At 36.6% G+C, this 20,397-nt stretch overlaps 1 protein-coding gene and 1 non-coding gene across 6 annotated transcripts in view; both read left to right on the top strand.

Moving 5' to 3' along the window:
• The window catches only part of LOC120419902 (actin-binding protein WASF3), a 48,879-nt gene extending 38,179 nt beyond the window's left edge, over positions 1-10,700 (top strand). For 4 of the 5 annotated variants that reach the window (XM_039582782.2, XM_039582772.2, XM_052707511.1 and 1 more), the window contains 4 exons: positions 119-616; positions 673-1,758; positions 6,356-6,596; positions 6,661-10,700. In XM_039582782.2, the coding sequence (XP_039438716.1) occupies positions 236-616; positions 673-1,758; positions 6,356-6,596; positions 6,661-6,842 (1,890 nt within the window). In that variant the 5' untranslated portion in view covers positions 119-235 and the 3' untranslated portion in view covers positions 6,843-10,700. The remainder of the gene's footprint in view (positions 1-118; positions 617-672; positions 1,759-6,355; positions 6,597-6,660) is intronic. The other variant, XR_008212020.1, reaches the window with a different exon arrangement.
• Positions 10,701-15,918: 5,218 nt separating this feature from the next.
• On the top strand, positions 15,919-15,992 carry Trnai-aau (transfer RNA isoleucine (anticodon AAU)). The gene has a single exon. It is a non-coding gene; the product is annotated as a tRNA-Ile (tRNA).
• The last annotated feature ends 4,405 nt before the right edge of the window (positions 15,993-20,397 follow it).

Genomic DNA, 20,397 nt, shown 5'->3' with positions numbered 1-20,397 from the left:
TTTGAAAAAGGTGCGTTTTTTAAAAGAAAATGATACGTTTCTAGGGTTCACAGCAAACTTGTTCCATTTCCCAAAGGCAAAGTAATTAAATTTCCCTTTTCGCTCTCTCGCTTCACAGGTTGTGCGAAGATGCGGTTACCGCGCCACTAAAAAGGTTGCTTAACTGCGTCGCGCAGTCGACACATCAACAGAGGAGACTACTACCCCAACAGAGAGAAACGCCGCGTAACTCATCATGCCGCTGCCGAAGCGCCTCGTCCAGCCGGTGTACGTGGCCCGGTCCGTGTACGTCCGGGAGGAGCTTCCGGCCGAGCTGGAGACGGTCACCAACACGACGCTGACGAACATCGTGCGGCAGTTGTCGTCGCTGTCGAAGCACGCCGAAGATCTGTTCGGGGAGCTGACGCGGGACGCCGGCAATCTGGCCGAACGGGCCAACTCGCTGCAGGCGCGAATCGACCGGCTCGCCATCAAGGTGACGCAGCTGGACAGTACGGTGGAGGAGGTCTCGCTGCAGGACATTCAGCTGAAGAAGGCGTTCAAAAGTGCCACCATGTTCGACCAGCAGATCTTCTCGCGGGCCACGATGCCGACGGCGATGCTGGAGGTGTATCAGGTAAGAGGGTTCGCCTTAAGATCCTGGTGCTCGTACTAATTAGAACTTCATTTTAGGCCTGCGACAAGCCGCCCCCGCTGGACAAGCTCAACTGCTACCGGGACGACGGCAAGGACGGGCTCAAGTTCTACACCGACCCGAACTACTTCTTCGAGCTGTGGCGACAGGAGATGCTGAAGGACACCGAGCGGGTGATGCACGACCGTGGCAAGAAGGTGCACAAGCCGCGTGACGGCGCCGGTGGCGTCGAGGGCGGAGGACGCCAGAAGAAGCGACCGCGGGCACCGCACAATACGCGCGAAAAGCAACGCCAACGGGCGATCGGCCACGGCGAAACGCTCATGCCGAACAACGTGATCTACCGAACGCCAAATGCGATCGCGCAAGCCAACGAGGAAGCCATCTACAACAGCACCATGGGCGGCAACATCATCTACGACTCGCGGAACTCGATGGCGGCCCGGCCAAACTCGATCGAACTGCGACGAAGTTACCAACCGGAAACGCAGGTCGACGGCGGAGGTTACGCCCCGCCCTCGCCCCACTACCAGCAGCAGCAAATGATGCAGGGCGCCAACAGCTACCAGCAACAGCAGCAGCAACAACCAATCTACGACGAGTACAACGGCCAGCCCATGTACGGTACCGCCAACTCGAGCCAAATGTCCCAGGAAAGCCTGTACGCGCCGGGAACCCCATCCCGGTCGAAATCGCGACCATCGCAGCCTCCGCCGGCGCCTCCCTCGACGGGAAGCGGCGGAGGCACGCCAAACGCATCGAACGCCAACACTCCCACCCGTGGCCGAAGTATGTCGACGGGTCGGGACAATCTGCCACCGCCGCCACCCATCCCCGAGGGCATGCAGTCACCGCCGCACCTCCCGAACGGTGGCGTCGCCGCCAAGCTCCTGATCAACCGAAGCAACTCGCGGTCCGGATCGCCCCAGCTCGGGGCCAACGGGCAGCCGGCACTGCCCCAACTGCCGCCCCAGCACCAGCAGCAGCAGCAGCCCGTCATCGACCAGAACCAAATCGCGCTGGCCCAGCTCAACCAGCAGATCAACAATCTGAACAACCTCAACTTGCAGCTGAACCAGATCTCGATGAACGACCTGCCCCCGCCGCCGCCGATCCCGGAACAGGTGAGTCCCACGTTTATTTGTTACCGAAACCCAATTTTAAAAAAATCTTCTCAAATAGTTTCGCAGCTCGATTTGCATTCGCTTTAGCTAGTGAAATGAGGAAAAGTAGAACTAAAGGTACCACGCAAAGCTACATTGTGCTGTTACTAATCCACCCCCTTCAGTCGGACTGGAGCCGAAATGTAATGTGATATGGTGTTAACGGCACGAAAAAAAAGTGATACGCGTTGAAGCGTAATTGGGTGTTAATCGTGTTTGGTAACAAAATGTCGGTTTTGAATTTCCCTGCGTTGTCGCTAGTAATTATTTACACGAGCAAATGTGGTTGATTGCATTTGACCTTCTGTCCATTTAGGTTCCTTTAGCAGATGCTCGGGGAATTTAGTGGAAAATGCTTGTTTTTCTGCCGGTTTCAAATCATAAACATAAAAATAGTTGGTTTTTAAAAAAGCATTTTTCAAAAAGTTCTGCTGATTGAGGGAACTCGAATACACGTTTGAAACTAAAACAAACCGAAAATCGGACAAAGCAACAGAACGAGCTAGTTGATGTGTTAATTAGACACTTTTACTCTTCAATTACTAACTATCTTTAATTGCTGTTTCCCATGTGATAAATTCAAGTTAACACCTTCAAGCTTCGAGTACTTCTTTTTTAACATTTCATGGTGAAATAAATAATTTATTTGGGATTTCCTTAAGAAATTTATTCAACTTCTAGTCCAAGTCCAAAGAAAGCATATTTTTTTGGTAATCAGGGGACACAAAAACCACAATTTTTGAGCAATAGTAAGAATAGTATCGAGAAAAAAAATTCCTTCAAGTTATGATTTTTTGAAAAATCTGTATTTTTTAAATAGAAATCTTACTCACAAGTTTTTTTTATGTAAAATCAAATTTGAAATCGAAAAGTACTTAAAAGATATTAATTTAAAGACTAACGTTTCAAAAAGGTTAAATTTCGAATTTTATGCCCTTTTAAAATTCTAGAAATAATTTCTAAATATTTAAAATATTGTTTCCGAAAGGATCAGAAAATTAAAAAAAAACATTTATTAACATAGAAAATTCGACCATTGGTTTAAGAGACATTGGTACTATAAAACAAAATCTACAAAATTAAATATAAATTTCTGAAAATTGCAAAGTTAAATTGAAAAATTTCTTAGATATTTTTTTACTAAGAAGGTCACTTTATTATAGGATTTTTTTAAAAATCTAAAAAAAAATATTTACCGTTATTCCGCTTACTCCGATGGGCATTGACATAAGGTCTGAAAGGGATACATTCAGTGTTTACATTTGTTTATGGGTAATTCTCTACCAACTCACACGAAATCGGGAAAAGTTGCCCCGACCCCTCTTCGATTTGCGTGAAACTTTGTCCTAAGGGGTAACTTTTATCCCTGATCACGAATCCGAGGTTCCGTTGCAAAGTTAGAAAAAACACGAAATTTTAAAATGAAAAATTTTGTTCTAAATGAAAAAATTACCCTTCTGGGTCAATGTAGATTCGAAAAGTACATTAAATTTCCCATAAAATGACATGTTCCAAAAAATTTTACAGTCGAGTAACGGAAAATGGGAGAATTTTTAAAACTTTTTTTGTGTTTTTTTCGATGAAAAATACTTTTTTTCGGAATTCTGAGTACGCCATCAAATCGGGCGTCTAATTTTACATAAAAGTCCCTTTGACACCAAATTTCTATCTCATCACCGTTTCAGGCTGCAAATTATTGAAAAACACCTCTTTTTTCGCATGTTCAAAAATGGAAGGGGTCGTACCACCCCTCCGTCACGAGATATCAAAAAACGGACCTCAGATTCGTGATCAGGGACAAAAGTTACCCCTTAGGACAAAGTTTCACGCAAATCGAAGAGGGGTCGGGGCAACTGCTGTGTGAGTTGGCGGAGAATTACCCTTATAGGACCTTATAACAAATAAGCCAAACATTTTCTATTTTCTTTAAAATTCTGAATTTTTAAAAAAAATATTTTTGCTTCTCTATTTTTGGGGCCGATTTTGAAGAGGCGGGGGGGGGGGAGGGGCACATAAACCTTAAAATATTCGCAACGACCTTACAAAAAAATAAAACAAGACCTTAAAACTTTAAAATAACTAAAAAAATTAAATTCCAGAAAATATTTTTTAATTTCTGAAAAGAAGAAAATTTAATTTAAATTTTAATTAATACAGACTTATAACTTCTAAAATTAAATAAATTCAAAAAAAACAAATTTCGAAAACGTTTGAATTGGAATTTCAACCTTAACCCTCTACAGCCCAATTTTTTTTTCGAAATTTTTTATTTTTCTCGTATTTAGGAGGAGGTCATTTTGAGCAACTTTTGTTCTACGAAAAACTTTACTTCTCTTGTTTTATGTTTTTCTTGTTTCATTTTTAGTATTTTAATTTGCATTTATCTTGTTTAGTTTATGTTTGTTTTTGGTAGTGTTTGGCCTATTCTACCACCACATTTTGCCTATCTAATTTTTTCATGTTTTTACAGTCACTTTTCAACTTTTTGCTTGTTTTTCACATTTTCTGCTATAAAATGGCACCATTATCATTTAAATTGTAGAAAAATGCGCAGAGGAATAGTCTGGGACACTACAAAAATTACTGCATATTGCGGATTTCAGAGATTTTTAGAAAATCGTGCAATTTGTGGAAAGCTCTCCAACAAAGTGCACACCTCAAACTACAGCAGAAAAAAAAACTATCCAAGACACACACCCTAGTTTGAAACTGTTCTAAAGTGGTCGAAAGCAACAAAGCTCAGTCGAGACACGCACCACTCTAGGCGAGAGGGGGGGAGAAGGGGTAGGATTTCAAGTGTGCAAATATTTGGTGTGCAGATATTATTTGCAAGGGTGGAGAATTTGGTGCAAAGTGTGCAATACTTCTTTTTACTTAAAATATAGAAAATGTCAGTAAAAAACACAGCCAAAGTTAACCTCTAAAAAAATGACATTTTTAAAAACATTGGCAAAGTCACATGAAACAAGTAAAACTTCCAACCCATAAATGTTCTAAAATGTTAAGAGTTCTTCTATCCAATGCTTTTTAAAGATCAAAAATTTGTTGAAAAATTGGTTGGGGTTGGGTTGTAGAGGCTTAAATGTGGGCAGGAGGGGCAGAACGACCCGCCTAAGTAAAATGCGCCAAAAAACCATAGAATAACATAAAAATTTATGAATTCAGTGTAGGCTTATGCTTTGGGATGTTCCCTTCAATGTTGTATACTTGGCTGATGATTTTTTTTATTTTAAAACTATTTTTGATGCAATTCAAAAAAAAAATTCGGCTGCATTTCCAGGGTGCGGGGCAGAATGGGCCACCTTAGAAAACAAGCCATATCGTCTAATACAACGTTGAAGGGAGATAAGAAATGACTTAAGGGACCTTTCTAACATAGTTTCTATGAAGTTAGACCACTTTTATGAAAATAGTCACTTACCAAAACAAACATTTTTGAAAATAGTGTTAATAGGTTGAAATAAGACACTATTTTTACAAATAAGCATCAAAACAAGTAAAAAATCAACTAATGTTGCATTAAAAGTGATTTGTGAAGCTACCAGGAGTGAAATAATCCATTTAGCTCAAATTCCGAAACTTTTGATTGTTTTTATAAGGCAGGATAAGGGTGGTCCATTCTGCCCCCAAGTGGATTTTAATTTAACACTTCCACCACCAAGCCTCTAAATGATTTAAAGGTTCGGTTGTTGTTTGATTACCTTAGTAGTAACATCTAGTAACATTATAAGCATTAAACGAACTCTTTCAAACAATCCAACTTTTCAGAAAGCTTATTTTAAAACCTCGAAAAAAACAACATTTTCGTGATTTTGTCAATAAATTTACATTTTTGCTCATAGTTCGAAAAAAAAAACAATGAATTCAAATGTCGTTTTCGGTATGGTGATATTATTTGACGTGAGATCTAATCAAAATGAAACTGCTAGGTCGAGTACCCGCCTGGTTCTTGCTCTATGATTAGATGGGCGGGACAATGCTCAATGACCTCAGCATTTAGCCGACAGTTTCTCTGTCATTCTGAAATTGGTCCTCAAATGCAGCGCGAAGGCTTCTCAACCTAATACTAGGGATTGAGATCAGCATAATCAAAGTCTGATACAAACTAGACTTTACCATAATTTCGATGCCGGCCTATTTTTGACAAAGTTGTAGAAAATTTAATGTTCTACAAGAATTTTACTCAGTATGTGAACGCCAACGGTCAACAGTGATTCGTATAACTTATTCGATTTGGCAAAACTATCTCAATTTTCAAAATGGATATAACAAAATAATAAGCTCGGCTAGAGCTTCTTGACGCACATTGTTTTACTTACCTTTTTTACATTGTCAGGTTTATGTTAAATGTTACAGGTTCATAATATTCTAAAGTTCCTTCCAAACGAACCGAATTGATACCAATGTTATTTTTACTGTCTCTCATCAAGTCCTCGCGTTATCGCTCCTTCCCTCTCGTGTATAACGCTCCGTTTACTTCCCAGACGATAAACAAGTCCACGTTCCGTCAAATTGTTATGATCCCTGCTCACTTTATCGCCGTCCCTCTTGCTTCCAGCTATCACCGAAGCAGTCCCCGCCGAACGTGGCCCCACCGCCACCTCCGCCGCCACCCCCACTGCTGGACGGCCCGCTGAGCCCCTCGAAACCTCCGCTGGCGAACGGCGATGTCATGAGCGGCGGCATGCCCAACGGTAACCTCATCATGGGCCAGATGCACCAGCTGAAGAAGATCCCGCCGCAGGAGAAGATCGCGTACGAGGACCCGCGGTCCGACCTGATGAAGGCCATCCGCGATGGTGAGTTGAAGTGTAGACTTTGCTCAAGGGTTGATTCTGATTCTTTTCTCTCTCTCTCTCGCAGGAATCAAGCTGCGCAAAGTGGAGCAGCGGAACGACGCCAAGGAGAATGACCGCACGATCGAGCGGTTGCACGACGTGGCCTCGATTCTGGCGCGGCGCGTCGCCATCGAGCTGAGCGAGTCGTCCGACTCGGAGAGCGACGACGACAGCGAGGGCTGGATGGAGAACGAAACGTCCGCATGACAGCACGAGGGGGCCGCCGCCGGAGGCGCAAGTGCCGGTGGCGCCACGATCGTGGCCGGTGGCGGCAAGAAGAAGTAAGCGGCGAGCGGCGCGTGGTAGAGCACAGTGTAAACGATAAGGAAGTCATGCGAAGTCGCGCGATAAGGGTCTCCTGCTGAAGGGGAGGGAGGGAGGAAGGTAATCCAAGTTTTGTAACCATTTTTGATTCGTGAACACTTTCGGCAAACGCGAATAGAGCTGTGCACAAAAGGGGAAAACCGAAAGTAATTTGGTTTGGATAACACGATGAGGGGGATTCGCGCCGTGGAACGGGGTGATATTTGGGGAGAAAACGAACAGAAGAGATGTGTATTTTTATTGTAATTACTAAGTTATTTATTTACATAAAAGGGCGTAACCGGGAAAACGCGAGCGAACGAAATAGAAAAGTGAGTTACGAGAAAAAAGAAAAGGAGTTATTTTTACCTTTGAATCTTTATTTTGTACAGTTTTCATTTTCGACTCTTCTTTAGGTTAGTCAGGTGTAAAGTACGCGCGAGAAGGCAAATAAAGTTGGCGAGAAAGCGAGTGAAAAGAATCAAAACTATTTCAAAGCTGTCAACAACAGCAAAGCAGTAGCGCTGTGTAATTTGAACTTTGAAAGTGCATTTTCGTAGATTTTTTTTAAGCGGAACCTACTCCCCATAGAGAGCAGCAGAGCAGTTGCACCACAAAGCGCTAGATTCAAACTTGTTGCTGCGTGGCTTATGTTTCAAAGTTGTCCATAAAAAAATCCTACAAGGTTGTTGTGAGTTAAAGGAATTATCATTGAGAAAAATGCTGAAATTTTCATTAAAATGAAGGGGTTTGCTTAAAAAAATCAAGCATTTTTTTTTCGCCAGTAATGCCGTTGCAAATATTTTTCAAAGTGAATGAAATGTTTGGCCCGTTTTAGTCGCCAAATAGTCTGTTTTGGTGTATATTTTCTAAAAACTGTCTTGAAGTGTGCTAGAAATTGCTTCATTTTGACATTCTTCACTCTAGTTGCAATGTCTAATAACAATCTTGTGAAACATTCAAACATGATGTAACCGGAAATTTCGTTCAGAACAGTATTCCTGAGAGAAGGTCATTAGGAAAAGAACTTATGTAATAATCAAAATTTCAAACTTTCAATATTAAAAAACAGCAAATCAAAAAATTAAATTGAAAAATTGTCCTCGCCAAAATTTCTCGTCATATTATAAAATCTTCAGATATTAAAATAACGAAATATTTATATTTATCAAAATTTGCACCTCAGACCAGAAATATTACCTCAAAAATATTCTAAGGTAATCTGGTTTTGTTTTATCTAAGATGGTGGCCAAAATGGCGACACTGGGGTTCTGCAATTTTTTTTGTAATGTATCAGGCAAACAAAATGTAAAATTTCACCTCAAAAATAAAATTTAGCAAAAAAAAAGTGTTCATTATCTGAAGTCTATACGAAGTCTTCGGATGTTGTTTTAAAGATTTCGGCTTCAGAATAATTTATATTTTAAAGATTTTTAGTATTGAGTTCAACTTATTAGGTATATTTCTAGAGTTTTTTTAAAGGTCCTATAAACATATGAAACAAAATAGCTAATAGGAACTTTAAAAATAAATCTAGATTAAATCTAGATAAATCGAAACGTTGGATAATCGGGGTTTCGGAAAATCAAGGTCGGACTGTATAAAAAAAAACTTTTTAGATTTTTGAAAATTCATTTTTTTAAAGCATTGAAGTTTTGAGTTGAACTTTGTTATATGGGTAAATTTTAAATTTTAGAATATTTGAATTATTTTTTATTTGGTTTTGAACTTGGAAATTTTCCAGTTTTTCTAATTTTCAAATTATTTAAATTTAAAAAATCTGAATGTTTTGATTTTTTTAATTTATTAATTCACAATTTTCTAAAAAGCAACCATTTAAAAAAAATCAAAATTTTTCTCCTCTTTTGAATGATCTTTAAAACAAATTTCTCAAAATGATTAGATTTGAGTATCTTGCTTTTTCGTATGGTGGCATTTTACATTTTTGATTTTGCATACCTACATAAAACTGAGTTACAAATGATGTTTATTTTCTGTGACATAGCAGCCTTTCCTCAATCAGGAAAGGACATTTAAATTTTAAAACGCAAATTAATAGATGACTTAATTTTCTGCAATTTTATGACATCAAATTTAGATTATTGAATATCTGGGCAATATCTGAAAAAAAAACTGCAGGCAAATTTTGTTGAAATTCTCTTTAAAAAACACGATATTTCCGACTTAATTTTTCCATTTTTTATGAACACTTTTTGATCGTGGATCGGATTTTTTTAATCAAACATTCAAAGTTTTGCATTCTTTTGGCAGCAGCATTGGCATATTATTGCTTTTTTTCAATTTTAATATTCGACTTTTCAAGTCTTGACTCGGAAATAATACGTTCACTAACAGCAACCTTATCCCGTACTAAAATTAAGAAAAGAGAACACCACACCACAATTCCGTAGAAAACTCCTCCCCCAAATAGCCCAGTTTAGCGGATAACCATTAGATGTTATGCAAGTTTAAAATCGGTCAAAGACTCATTAACAAAAAAAAAGATAACAATATTTCGCCTCAAAAGAAAGAAAACCATTTAGAAGAAAAAAAAATCAATAGAAACCCATTCGAAATGGATGTTAAAGGCTCAACCTTTTGGCGAATCATTTGCTAGTTTAGTGGGTAGGAAACAATAGACAAAAAGAGGAAAACAAAACAACCTTAAATTCACAACAATCGACAAACTTTGCTTCCCTGGCAAAAACTCTCGTCAGCACCCTATCTTTCCACCAAATCCTTTCGTCGCGTCGCGTTGGCTATCACTTTCCCACTATCTCTTATCGTGAGCGCGCCCTAACTTGCTTTTCTCAGCTGTTGCAATTTTATGTGAGATCGCTGTTAAAGTTGGTGTGCACGCTTGATTGTTCCCTTAAAATTTTGCCAGCCTATATTCTTTCTTGCTTCGCTCTTCTCTTCTCTCACACACAAACACAACATCAACTCGATATTACCTAACTTTAACTCGGAAATGAATGAAAAAAAAAATGGAAACAAAGAAGAACGTGTTGCATCAAATGCTTTTTTTGGACGAAATATTATGTATTAGAAAATTATTGAATAAACACACACACAAAAAGACTCATCGAAATCGCTAAGCTAGAGGTAAATTCCATTTCTCTGAGAGTTGCAAAACAAGATTTCAGACTGCCAGTTTCGTTCGTTCTACTTGGCGCGCGCAGTTACTATCTCACATACTCATTCTTCATCACAGACAGGCACACACACACCGAACAATAGCTAATCGAATACCAAAATTATTTATAGCGAAACAAAAACAAAACACTGGAAAAGTATAATCAAAGAACATGGACACGCGAACTCTTACTAAAGACACTCACACAGAATAATGTACTAATCGATAGATAGAGAGACAACACTAACGAAAAGAAAAAAAAACAAGAACATTCTTCCAGCAAAGCAGCAAATACCATTTAAACAGTAAAAGTTGTTTTATTTACAATATCCCATCATCAAGGCAGAATCAATAGTAGGAAAAAAGCAGTTACATTTAAAAGTGAACAAACATAGCGAAATTAAAAGGAAACGTAAAACAAATATGTTCAACTTTGTAGTAGCGAAAACAAAAGAATAAACAAAACACAGACAGCAAACACAACCACTAGATGTAATAAGAACTCAATAAATTTGCCAACGTAAGCTTTTTGTACGCATGATGATGAAAAACATATTTCGAATATAAACACATATAAATGGGTCAAACAAACAAAAAAAAACACGCAGTCAATATTCGAAACTAGGTGGATTAACGAAACAAATTAAAATCTTAAAGGAAAAATACACAAAACAAAAAAAAATGGGATAAATCAAACCGGTCGTTACTATTTTCTGCGTGAACGCGCAAACTGTATAATTATTATTTGGGCGCCCCTCAAGGTGCGCGCGCGTTATCATAAGTGAGAGATTCTAAATACTTGTTTATATAGGTTTAGTTCAACTATTCATACTGAAAAAAAGAAAGAATTCTGCTTTTAATTACTCTCCCTATTCCAGTCGTCGTGCGCGCGTTGTAACATTTGTTTTTATGTATAGTCTTTTTTATTTTATATATTTTTCCAATTAAAGTGTACGACATAATATAATCAGACAAAAACACACACACTCAGCCCTATAAGAACTTTAAATTCAACTCTGTATCATATACTTGCTAATGATAATAAACAAAAAAGAAGTAAACTACTGTCAAATCTTACTAAGCGAAAGATAAACAATGGATATAATATTGAAAAATTTATTAAAATAAAGTGAAACTTGAAAAAAAAAAACTGTGTTGGTTATTCGTGATTGAGAAAATGCCTGCAACCAGTATCGCCTCCTCTATCTACTTCCGGATCTTTTCATTCAATTGGGTACTAAAGCCCTATGTAAATTTTTATGTACAACGGTAAAAACACGATTAAAAACCATTTCTGATCACTTTTTTTCATTTTGATGCAATTTTTTTTTTTACAGTACAACATTTTTGCGATGGATCAACTATGGTCTCCTTGGAACGAGCTGTCAAGTAGGAGCTTTTCTGTCAAGAAGGACCGCGAGGTTAATTTTTCAAAATTGATTTAAAAATCTATTTTAAACTCTTTGTAATCGTACAAAGGGTCATTGTACTCAGAAAAATAAGCTTTATCGCTGTAAACAATAATATTAGCAATCTAAGCTTCATTTTAGGACCCAATTATGTGCCTTAATTCTGTTCTACAAACTCCAATCGTTATATTTTTTTCTGTTGTGTGATTTGAATAAGCCTTTTAAATATTTGCAACAGCCTTATTGAATGAAAAATCCTCGTAGACTCAAATTTTTATATGAAAAACATAATAAATATGTAAGGAAATACGGATTTTTTTGTATTTCTGTGGATTAAAAAAATGGTTGATTTATATAAAGAGGAAGAAATCCACAAATTTTGGTTCAATCGTATTAATCTTAATCAAAACATTGTTTATACGCTTTGTGGTTGAAAACCTCATTTCCCTGTTTGTTTTTCTCTCAGCAACTGTAAGTCCAATCTTCAAATATATTGGAATATTATGAACAAGGAAACCATATTTAAAAAATGATTATTTAAAGCCGTTGCAATATCTTTTGAATTTAATGTCAAAATCGGCCCGAAGTCAGGGGACAAAAAATCGTCAATACTTATATATTTGAAAAAAAAACAGTGATTATTTATTGTCTCTCCTCCCAACCCCTCCCCCCCTCCTCCTCGACTTTGGTGAGAGCCGAGGGACATAAGCTTCAAAAAATGTTTGCAACGGCCAAATAAAAAAAAATATATTAAAATGATTTATAAATACCTAAATAAATAAAAATGTTTGGAGTGCACATCGACACGTTCTCAAGGAACCGATATTTTAATATTTTATAGGCATTCCATATTAAGCTGTCAAAAATATACGAACAAAAAATCGAAAAATTAGATCACTCTTGTGAGAATTGCTCAAAAAATAGGGACCATCCATAAACTACGTGGACATTTTTTAGAAATCTCAACCCAATGGTATAATGGTATTGTTTATACAAAAAATCTTGCTAAAAATTGGCCCAAAACTTGCCCAATAAAATTGAACCACAAAGTTAGTTACTTAATATCAATTTATATGAAAATTTTTGATTAACCGAAGAAGGCCTTGGAAAAATGTCACTTCGAATTATTGAATCACACTGACCTCTAAACTACGCTTAAGTGATTTAGAATTTTAAAATACTAGATGGTGGCCAAAATGACTATGATAAAATATTTAAAAAAAAATATTTTGAAATTTAAATTCAACTATTAAAATTTGACTGAAATGGGGTCGTAGAGCTCAAATTTGTTATAAAGACACAAGAAATTTTTTTTTTGCGAAAAAAAAACCGTACCGTAAAACGGGGTGACATTGATAGGATTTCAATTTATTTTTGGAATAGTTTGCAACTGATAAGGTTTTTATCAAGATTTTTTTTAAAGAAATTTACTGGGGTACGCCACACAACGTCCATGCGCTATTTTTGAAAAAAGGTTTTTCAATAATGCTTAAAAAAATAGTTGCGTTGAAAAAAAAAATTTGAATTCCGGGTTGACTATGACTATGACTATCAACATAGTTTATCTTGTTAAAATCAGATTTAAGGTGTTCAGATTGTATTTTTACGTCAAATCTATCATCGCGAAGATTGCTAATATAGTTTCTAAGAAAAAATCAATGCTTATATTTAATTAACTAAGTTTATAGAGCAATTCCAGCCCAAAACAGGAATTTTTTAGGTTCTTTTTTCTCGACCCTCTCCGATTTCAATGAAACTTTGTAGACATGTTATCCTAGGCCTATATAAGCCATTTTGTGTATATGGAGCTAGTTTCACGCAATAATGACATTTGAGAAGGGCGTACTGCCCATGTTCGCATAAATGTCCCATATGCAAAAACAGCAAGCTGAGAAAAACGCATTTGAAGTTTGTCCCATACATAAGGCTACGTGTTAAGTTTTCGCGAAAAAACTGGATTTCCTCCTGATTTCTAGAACAAAGTACTGGATGTTATAGGCTCTTTCGAGAGAGCACACAGTTTTGAACCAAACTGCATCAATAACTCGAAATCGCTAAAAATGCATATGGGACATTTATGCGATCATGGGCAGTGTACTTGTTTTAAATATTTTTTTTCGGAACTTAAATATCGCTGGATCTCCAAGCCGTTGCATCGTATCAAAAAGTGGTCAAAGACAAAATTGTAGGAAATTTGACGGGCTTTCCGAAAAAAATACACTGAAAGAAAAAAAACTTTTATTAGATTTTTCGATTTTTAAGTTTAAAAGTCAAATTTGAAGGTGAGCCCACGATTTTTCATCTTTCAAATTGTTTGTGAAAATAGCCTAAAATGTTTCAAAAATACTCACGAAAAATGCAGGATGGAGCAACTCACCTAAAAAAAATACAAAAATCATTTACTAAAACTGTTTTTTTGAAAAGTGCTCTAAACGTCAAAATTTTCAAAAACCGAATACGGGAATCGATTCTTCAGACAATTTTACATAAAAGTATCAATATTGACCACTGTCCTAAGTCCAATCCTTGTGATGTTACAGCGGTTTTATAAATAAAAATGTTGAAAAAATGTTTTTTTTTTATGGTTTTTGACAATTTCTATATGACAGACGTGATTTTTCAGTCATGTACATATTTTTTAACGGAAAGCTCGTCCAATTTCCCATAAGATTGTCTTCGACCACTTTTCTAAATAACTCGTTTTTTTTTTTGACGATTTAAGCTAATTTACTATCGGTTACTACCATCCACTGAACTACACTAAAAAAAATATTCAGTTTTCAGTAATGAGTAATGCAATTAGCTTATATCTGTGAGCCCATACTTCAAATTGAAATGTGGATAAAGACAATCTTATGGGAAATTGGACGAGCTTTCTGGTTAAAATATACATTTGTTTTTTGCTTTTTTTTTGTTTATTTTTTTTTTAATCCCACATATTCAAACACTCAGTTAAAACTAATATTTCAAAATGTATAGCATTTTCCAACCTTCTTCAAATATGATTCCTGTTTTTTTTTTGCACATTTTGATGAGCAAATGACACATGAAACACTTAATTTGACAAGTTTCCTGAACAGTTGTTAAAAAGTTTCCATTAAATAATAATGAAATTTAAAAACAAAAAAAAACTTAAAAAAAGAATTTCTCAGCTTTTTTCTAATGAGACATTTCGCTCTTTGAAGCATTGGAAAGCTGAGAATATTTTCTATAAGACACTTTTATAAGTACACGCAGAAAATTGTTTTGTAGAATCAGCCTGTACGAGGTTTGAATCAACAAAATTTTTGTTGAATATAATCAACGCCGATTTTGCGTTGAAACAAACCTTGATTTTCTCAATTCCACAAAAGTCTTTCGTTGTTTCGAAAAAGCTGCTTTGACGTTTAGCGTTGATTCAACAAAAATAATGATTTTCAAATCAACAAAATGTTTTGTTGATTCAAATATGCCTGATTTTTCTGCGTGTAGCAATGGCTATTTTTTCCTTTGCCGTGCTTTGAAAAGGTGGTCTTAAACAATGCCAAAAGTTTTAAAAGAACTATTAAATGGTCGGCCTATATTAAGAAAACAAAATGCATCTTGTCTATAAAACTCTTTTTTTTAAGTCCATTCCAATCAATTGCAAAAAACGTTCCAAAACCTTCAATAAAGCAAGTCGTATCGAGCGGTTTTTAAAATCGCCTGAAACCACCTCCAACCTCCCATTAATCAGCCTGGTTGGTGGGGCGGTATTCGAACAAGCAATAAGTGTGTTAATTATAAAAACAAGATCATCCCCCTTGCTCGGTTTCCACCCCTCCATCAATCGTCGACGGCCGATGGCCACCCCGCGCCGGAAGCCTTTATATAGTGATTAGCTCAAGAGCCAGCTCCGTCGTCGTCGTCGTCGTCACTGGCTAGTTGGGCATTCTATTTAAGGCCATCCTCGGATCGATGACGGAGAAGGTATTTTTATACGACCATAATTGCCTTCTGTGTAGAGAGAGTGTTAGCCCTCATCGCCATCGATCTCGGACAGGAAAAATTAAAAATAATACCTTCACTTGACGCTCAACATTGTTGTAGTTGATCAGGTACTTACGGACTGTACCGACGTTTATGCGCAATTTTCCCTGCCCTGTTTGGGGCTTTCGAATAACTTGTTCTAGTACTGCTGCTGCAGTACTATAATAAAGGTGGAGGGGGCACGCGAACGACACGTGATTGCCCTTCTTCATCAGCGCCAAGTCTGTCGCGACCAGATTCTGATTAGACTAGAGAAGCTGCCGCCGCGTGGTGCGCAATCGCAAATTATAACGGACCTTTGGAGCGACGACGCCTCAAGTCAAGTCGGCGCGTGGTGCGTGATACGCCTCGATTAAGGTAAATCAGTCCTTGCCGGGGAAAAACAGGTTACTTTCAAAGATTGCATCAACCGCCTCGATTATCAAGAGGCCCCATAGCTCAGCTGGTTAGAGCGTCGTGCTAATAACGCGAAGGTCGTGAGTTCGATCCTCTCTGGAGCCAGAATAACTTTTTTTCTCTGTTTTGATGTGTACTACTTTTTTACTAAGCGCAATTCTTGTTCTAGAATCGAGAATCAATTACGTTAAATTTGATAGATGTGGGTTATCAACGACAGCGTCGAGATTCGCGTGTCTGGTCGCGGCGCGGCTTATCAGTCTTATTTATTATGACGCTTCGAAAACGTGATGCACTAGTTTTGTTTATTTTCCTGTTAAGATTTATTAATGATGCGCATTTAGAATCTAAGCGTGGAGCTGTTGTTCTTTGGAACCGTCAAGGATATGGCCGTGATTTTTTCTGGGTCAAAGCAGGGGAGATGTTATTTTTAAATATTATATGTATTTTTATTTTGAACACAATATTTGTTTTATATGCTGAAGCAGTGATTATTCATAAGTGTTATGCCATTTTTTCGTTTTTTTTTTAAATAAGGTATTTCCCTTTGTGAGAACCCCTTCCAGCAAAAGAGATTTTAATCGTTTTAGTTTAAAACCATTTTAATTTAAATTTGAATTGTTATCATGGGCGTACGAGGGTTAATTATAAAAATGGAAGCCTTATTGAATAATATATCAATTTCTCCTTTAATTTAAAACATTTTTGTGCTCTAAAATCACATTTGACCGAAGTAATTTTTAAAGCTATAGACCATTTAACATACACCATCATTCCATCAAAAAATACTTCTAGAGTTTTTTTAAAAGGTCCTATAAACATATGAAAATATAGGACCTTTTCAAAACAAACTCTAGACTTTATAATGAATGTAATTAAGAACGCTAATAGATTTTTTAGCTACAAAATATTAAAAACTCAAATTAAATATGATTTAATAAAAAAAAAGTTTCAAAAAACAACGCAATCAGATTTGTTCTTGAATTCCCGAGCAGACGGAAATAACTTGGGAATAACATTTTTTGATATTGAAAAATAATAGGCTAATAATATTTGATGTTATTTATAACAAGATTTGTTATTCGTCGTTATATTTTTTTTTGTTATTGGATTTTTATTGTAATAACAGACTAATAACATTTTGAGTTATTCTACGAACAAATCTCTGTTATTATTTTTTGTTATTTTAACAACTAATCCGATCATCCCAATAACGAAACGAAGTTGACTTTATAGCTGTCGGCCACCATTGCTAGTACCAACCACTAGTGTCTTCCTTTTTAACTACAAGGACTTCGCCGCCCTGGGCTCCTAAGTGTTTGAAAGTATGGCACGGAGCGACGGCGCCGAATACCCATATTTACACAAAGAATTTTAGAGCGCCCGCCGCGGGATTCGAACCAGCGACCTCCGGATTGTGAGTCCAGTGCGCGGTCCGATTGATCCACACGGGCGGGATCTCATCCCAATAACAGTTGGAGGTATTCTTTCATAACAAAAAATGTTATTCCAAAGTTGTTTTGGCTTTCAACTAATATCAGACCAATAACAAACTTCGTTATGATAACATAAACTGTTATAAAACTCTTGACGGTTGATTTTTCAAGAAGATTCCATAACACTTTATGTTATTTTAACAGTATTTGTTATTGTAATGGCATGAATTTTGTTATTACTGTCTGCCCGGGTTGTTATTTGTCAAGATAAACATAATTTCAGCACAGTTTTCACTGTCGATATCTGTATCAAAATGACATTTCCTCAAACATACCTAAGATTTTAATATTTATTGTAGTATTGAAGTACCATCATCAGGGGTGACACTGGGTCTGGGGGGTGAGATCGGGTCATACAAATTTGAGCATTTTGGTATGACCCAATCTCACCCGCACCCCCAAGACCCAATGTCACCCCTGATGACGGTATTACACAAAAATTAAAAAAAATATGTTCTTCATGTTGTACAATATTTTTACATGAAATTAAGTCATCAATTGAACATCACACTAATTTCTGATCTGATCAATTTCCAATTAATTTAAAATTTCCCAGGAAATCCCGGTATTTCCAGATAAATTTGTTGAAAAATTGCCGTTATCCACGATTTTTGTTACCCTAGAATTTGGACGCTCTACTATAAAAGGTTTTTTTTTTGCTAAAATTTTTGTTTTCGTCAAATTATACATGTTTTGAAAACTTATGATTGCAAAACATCTGGACTAGTGTAAAATGCATTTTAAAACACTTTTTCCATGCAAATGTTGGAACTAAGGCTTGTTATTTCAAAAAAAAATTTGCCCCATTTTTTTGTTCATTATTGTGTGAAGTTTAAGATTGATCAGGTCTAGAAGAAAAGATTAGATTTAGAAGAAAAAATTTTCATCAATCATTTTTGATGAGAGGAAATATGTCGAAAAGGCGTGTTGCCAAAAACGGGATGACGCTGTACCAGAGCAGTGAATTTTCGAAATAGATGTGATTTCGGAAAATTTTGACCTTAAGACTAAAACTTTCGAAAAATGTTCCATTACTTAAAAAAAATCGTACCTTTTTTTAAGAATTTTATGATTGGATTGGTGGTGTCTGATATGCTTCTAGTGCCTTTTGAGAGTTACATTTTGCGGAGAATGTTTTTTAATTAGTGTCAAGAAATGTGTTTCCCCCTATGTAAAATGCAATTATTGAATAAACAATCGCCCTCCTATACCTTCACAAATACCTTTTTAAGGAAGCTTCAACCATTGCACATTCATGAATAATTGCTTCTTTCTTTGTCTTCATAATGTCAACATCAATATAATGTTGTTATAAAAAGCTTTTTATCACAGCCGCAATATGCCTTTGATAGGATAACAAAGACGATCAGGTAGTAATGAAGAGTGCAAAAAAGATGTATGCATTTTCGCACCATCATTCCTCTTTCTCTCTCTCTCTCTCTCTCTCTATCTAGTTGCAGCATAAAATGAATGATCGCGTGATTGATTGATGGCTTATCAGCTTCCTCGTAAAAAGTTGACGCTTCGGTAATGGGCGGAAAACTTTGATCAGGTGTCCCGGCGCCCGGTGTCCGACCAGTGTCCAACATGGTCGTCATGCACCTACGATACGAACATGAACCTCCTGTGAACGAGCGAGGGCTTTCCAACGTGCGTACCCTGAGTACAAGAAGTGCAAGTGCTTTTGCATAGACCCTTCATTACCTACCTACCGCTGTTAACCAGAAGTGAAGTGCACATCTATATTTCATGCTACTTGTAGCGAGCATCAAGTCTCATGTGGAATTTGCAACCGTCGCGCCGTCATCCGTCAGCAGATCAGTTGCAGATTGTCGAGTAGACCCACGAGAGGAATGATATCAACTCTCGCCAAGATTGCATCATCAATCAGCTAAGCTAAGGTTCATCATAATCATGTCGGAGCACCTGCGATATGTTGCAGCAGCGAGGTGTAGATAACACGAAGCAGGGTGACATTTTGGCGCGCCAAAGTTACATCAGCAAATTTGTCTCACGGTGGAAAAGCTTTCCATTAGCTTGTTGTCTACTCTCTAATGGCTTAATAATTGTTTACTATAGGGTAGCGTAATTAAGTCAAACTAGTCGTTATTACTAGGTGTTATTTGTCAATAACAACGGAATAATTTATTTCTATTTTTCAAATTTTTCCATTACGCATTGATTTATGATTCATTTTTTAATAACATCACTGTACCAGTCACTTTGTACTTAGTAATTTCTTATTACCTATTTTGTATTGCAATAGATTTTGAACGTCCTAGTTTTCTGGAAATCTAGGAATTTCCTGGGAAATGATCTTAATGCTTGTCTTTATTTAATTTTTCAAAATTTAAGTGACAATATTCGATGTCGATGAAACTTCGTGCAATTTTCCATTAAACTTAACATATTTTCAATTTAAATCAAAATATGTTAAGTTTTTCCAAGCAAACGACAAGAGTTTTGACAGCTAGTTACGTGATATTTATAAGTGATGATTTCAAGAATTAAATATTTAAAAAAATGTATTGAAAAATGTTTTTTATAACCATTAAACCGAGGAATTCTCGGGATTAAAAAAAGTTTCCCGGGAAAATTTAACGCCACAAAATATTTATTAACTTGTTTTGTAAATGACCGTTGCAAAAACTAAACAAATAACAAATGAAATTACAAGTAATTTGTTTCAATATTCAATTAGAAAGGGTATTAAAATTCATTTTAAACAATTGCAGTTGTTTTGAAATTATTTTTTTTTCTAAATATGTAAGCAAAGTCGATTTCTTTTTCGCAAAAAAAAAAAACATGTATTTAAAATTGTTTTTTATTAAGTTGATAAGAGTTCTTTTTCAATTACCATTTTTAAGCTTTTTTTTTATGGGTTAAATCCCTTTAAACATTCAAATGCAAAACGACAGCTCCTGTTAAGTTCAATCAAGCTCATATTTGGGATTTGAGCTCAGTATGCCCACCGTAACCAGTCCCTGAATGACCGCCAAAATGTAATTTTTGTT

Source organism: Culex pipiens, chromosome 2 (assembly GCF_016801865.2).
Source record: "Culex pipiens pallens isolate TS chromosome 2, TS_CPP_V2, whole genome shotgun sequence".
In the NCBI taxonomy this organism is placed as follows: Eukaryota; Metazoa; Arthropoda; class Insecta; order Diptera; family Culicidae; genus Culex; species Culex pipiens.
This window is presented reverse-complemented; position numbering and strand designations above follow the sequence as displayed.